Raw genomic sequence first — 4,255 nt, forward strand, 5'->3', positions numbered from 1 at the left:
GACCCAGACCCAGACCCAGACCCAGACCCAGACCCAGACCCAGACCCAGACCCAGACCCAGACCCAGACCCAGCCCCAGACCCAGACCCAGACCCAGACCCAGACCCAGACCCAGACCCAGACCCAGACCCAGACCCAGACCCATAAATTGGTCTGCCCCAGCATTCACCTCATCTATGAGCTGCTGGAGCATGTGAAGGGGCCTGACCCGCACACCCACAGCTGCAGGATCCCCACAACACAGGGTAACAACAGGATATCCAAGAAGAGCCTCACTGAGGGCCCAGCATTGATAGTGTAGCAGAAACCAGATTGCTCACACCAGACCAATGACTCCTTGTGATGAACACTTGCAAGTAAAGCTGTAAGGACAAGGATTTACTCAGTGACTCACTGGGTCACACTGCAGCACCCATGACAAGATTTTTAATTTTTTTCCTTTTCCTTTTTTCTCTTAAATGTTGTTTTATCTGGGGAGGAGATTTGCAGGAGCAGAGGGTAAATGCGAAGGGACCAGGAAATGATTGAGATCAAGATGCATAATGTAAAAGACACATTGAATAAATAAAAAGTTTAAAAAACACATGTGGTCAGATGTGGAGGGGCACACCTTTAATCCCAGTACTTAGGAGGCAGAAGCAGGCAGATCTCTGAGTTCAAGGCCAGCCTGGTCTACAAAGCAAGTTTCAGGACAGCCAGGACTACACAGAAAAATCCTGTCTTGAAAAAAAAAAATTCCCATGATAGAGAAAACTACTAGCTGTGAGCCCCTACAAGCAACCCTAAGGTCTCTTCCAAATAAGAGAACGGGGCACAAATGACTCCACCTTAGTTGTGGTAATGTTAACTGCTGGTAAAGAACAGTTCCATGCCTCACCTGCCATCAGGACCCTATCCAAACTGTCTCTTTGCTTCCCAAGGCAGGCCAGTCTCCCAAGGCCCTCATCCACAAAACCTCAGATCTTCTGGGCCTGGCAGCTGAAGGAGCTACCCTGTGTGGAAATGAAACACTGACTGCTGTCCTCTGTGACTGCAGAAGACTGACGCCCTCTGCCCCCAAAGACACCGTGAAGGAGCCCAGGGCAGCCTTCTAGGTAAGTCTCTGCCATTTTAATTGACACAGAAGCCATTTGGAGTATACTTCCTGCTCAAGTTTATCTTCCTTAGAACTCTGACACTGATGGCTCACTTTAGCAGTGACTGCTCTCAGTAAGTAACCATCTGTGTATCATGGTAAAAAAAAAAAATAGGAAAAATGGAATTTATAAAGGTCTAGGGAAAGATTTAAGATGCACACTGTAAAGATCTAAGGATACAGAAGCTTAAAGAAGTTATGAGGGTCTAAGAAAGTAATTTAAGGTATATAAAGGTCCGAGCATAAAGCTTAAGTAAGTTGTGAGGGTCCGAGAAAGTGATTTAAGGTATGTAAATGCAAGTTACAAAGATCTAGGAGGATGATTCAAGGTATATATAAAGCAATTAAAATGTTTCAGCTTTCTATCCCTCTTGCTATATTATTATTGTATAAAGACTTCAAAGGTTCAGAGTTTTTACATTAATCAATGGAGTTAAGGTTTTCCCTAAGCTCCTTAACTTTCCCTTCTGCTTCTAGTCTATATTTATCCCTGCAGATTTCCAATCAAGTAAGGACCACAAACTGCTCCAAAGACAGTAGCCTCAGGTGGCTCTTTGAAACTAGCAAGCCCTGGACTTGCTGAAAGCAAGTAACGAGAACCAGATGCTCTGACAAAATTGCCTACCAACTAGAGCCCCAGCTTCAGACCAGCATTCCAGACTGTCCCTCGCTAGCCCCAGGTGGTCCACAGAACCTGCACAGCAAACCAGATGTACCTTGTGCTTTCCTGGTCGTTGACTGGCATTCCAGCCTTCCTGGGCCCTGACAACAATCCCCGATTTCAGCTGAGAGGGAGTTACAGTGGAGACAATGTTGCCCCTTATCCTTAACCAAAGGCTGGGACGTTAGATCGAAAGGAAACATGTTCCCCTCTGCCAAAGGGGCCATTTTCCCAGCACTGCCAAAAATGACAAACAGTCATCTCTGGTGCCTATTAGACCAAAGTGTATGCTGTCCTCCAGGCTTCTTCAGTACTACAGACCCTGAGAGTTACATAAAGGAACACCCAAGATGGGGGCTATCCATCTTGGAACCCAGCAGCCATTTGTCTGAGTCCAGCCCCTGGAAGACAAGTTGTCAGTAACCTAGACTCAGTGATCCCTTTCAGAAACTGTACAGCCCTGACTCCCCACTTGTTAAGCTATGACTAAATGCCTTTTTGGCTTCTGTAACTTGCTTAGGTAGATACCCAAATATTGTCTGGGGTCACTTAACTTGGCAGAACAGACCAGTTTTTGCTTGCCTGCATAGGCGTTGAAGGTCTTCTTGTGGTTTGCGCTTTAAAAATCCTTCCCTTGCCTCCCTTCTCATGGCAATCTCAAATTCAGCTCAGAGGTTGTTCATCCTGCTAGTAGCTAATAAATAAATCTTTATTACAATTGGATTGAATCTATGGTCTTTACTCAGGGATCACAAACTCCATCATTTCAGGATGCCCTGGGTTTCCTATCAAATGAGAATGAGGAGAGATAAATGTGTACCCAAATAAGGAGAGGGAGAAAAACCTCGGTAAAAGATATTTAATGTCAGAGGGACACTGTACATCTGGGCAGAGATGTCTGAAGACACAAGGCAGTAGATGTGACCTGCCAGCATTTGTGAGGCCTCCCGACAGGGGAAGCGACAGCAACAGTAGGTTTCCCGCTCTGTGCAAGAAGTATTTCACCCCCAGTCAGAACCCAGGCTGGCTCGTGTCTTTTTTGGTGGAGCAAGTTAAGTGACCATCTTTCTCTTGGATAAGGAGCTTGCGGCAGGAGCTGGTGACATTCACATCAGAACACAGATCCAGAGTCCAGGAAGGCACAGGTCCCTTACAGGTCACCAGTCAGAGGGACTTGAGACCTCTTCCCAATACTGAAAAAGGAGCCTCCCTTTCCTGCAATTATGTACTCAAATGAGCAAAGAAGCAAGTGCTGGGACCCTTACTAAAGCTATCTCCACTCTGGGGAAGACCTGGGCCACCACTGGTGTTGTCAGGTCTCCACCTCCCACAGGGCCTCTGGGTCTCCTGGCCAGGGTCATAGATCCTCATCTTCCCCAAAGGTCTGCAGACCTGAAACCAGCCCATCTCCTTCTTCTAATCCTTTCCTGGAGGCCATGGCGCAGAGACACTCTCAGACTCTGAGAGTCCTGGCCAGGAAGCAGGGAAAAGCCCATTTCTCTCCCACTGGCTACAGAATACCAGCAAAGCCCAGTCCTCACAGAGGGTCAGCATCTCTTAAGTTCTTCCTCTCCCTTTTCTTCTCTTGCTTATTTATCAACCATCCACTCATTTGTACAAATATAAAATATATTTAGATAGATTTATATAATATAGACTTTTGGGAGGCAGAGAGGAGTGGGCTGGAGGCATGGGTGCCATCATTTACAGACATACTGGTCCACGATCTCAGTGCATTTTTTGCACCTGACAAAGCAACACCAGTGGAACCTGCAGTGGCAACGCTCCACCTGGACGCTCTTGAAGCGGTCATAGCCACGGCCACAGCACATGAGCTCACAGCCATCCATGCCCTCTGAGGTCTTGTTGCAGAGGCGGCCCTGGGTGCCCAGTGAGCCTGTGGTCTCATTGCGCAGGCAGTAGTCAGGGCTGGGGTCCACGTAGACCAGGTCCTCCGGGGTGGGCTGGTTGAAGCGGCTGTTAGCCAGCTCCAGCTTGCCCTGGCGGGTGACACGCATGGCCGCGGCACTGTCGTACTTCTCCTTCAGCCGGTCCCCCACCTTGCGGAACTCAGCCAGCTGGAGCCAGCAGGTCTTGAGGCTGCAGGACCCTGAGACGCCGTGGCATTTGCAGGCGATGTCAGCCATCTTATACACAGCCTGGGGGAGGAGAAAGACGAGGGAGAATCCTTCACAGGGCGGATTAAGTAGGTGGGGAGGAGAGGTGGGCCAGTGAACTCAGCAGCAAAAGAAGCCTCGCTGCCAAGCCTGACAACCTGGGATTGATCCTTGGAGCTTAGAAGACAGAAGGAGCAAACCAAATCCTACAGTACTCCCAAATACCCATCTTCAAAAAACTCTTTTTAAAATGTGTGTGTGTGTGTGTGTGTGTGTGTGTGTGTGTGTGTGTGTGTGTGAGAGAGAGAGAGAGAGAGAGAGAGAGAGAGAGAGAGAGAGAGA

At 48.3% G+C, this 4,255-nt stretch overlaps 1 protein-coding gene across 1 annotated transcript in view; it reads right to left on the reverse strand.

Annotated features, from left to right (window-relative positions):
• Positions 1-2,646: 2,646 nt before the first annotated feature.
• The window catches only part of Wnt5b (Wnt family member 5B), a 110,784-nt gene continuing 109,175 nt past the window's right edge, over positions 2,647-4,255 (reverse strand). The window contains exon 5 of the mRNA XM_005365118.2: positions 2,647-3,955. Within this exon, the coding sequence (XP_005365175.1) occupies positions 3,497-3,955 (459 nt within the window). The 3' untranslated portion in view covers positions 2,647-3,496. The remainder of the gene's footprint in view (positions 3,956-4,255) is intronic.

This window comes from Microtus ochrogaster, unplaced genomic scaffold, assembly GCF_000317375.1.
Source record: "Microtus ochrogaster isolate Prairie Vole_2 unplaced genomic scaffold, MicOch1.0 UNK1, whole genome shotgun sequence".
Lineage (NCBI taxonomy): Eukaryota > Metazoa > Chordata > Mammalia > Rodentia > Cricetidae > Microtus > Microtus ochrogaster.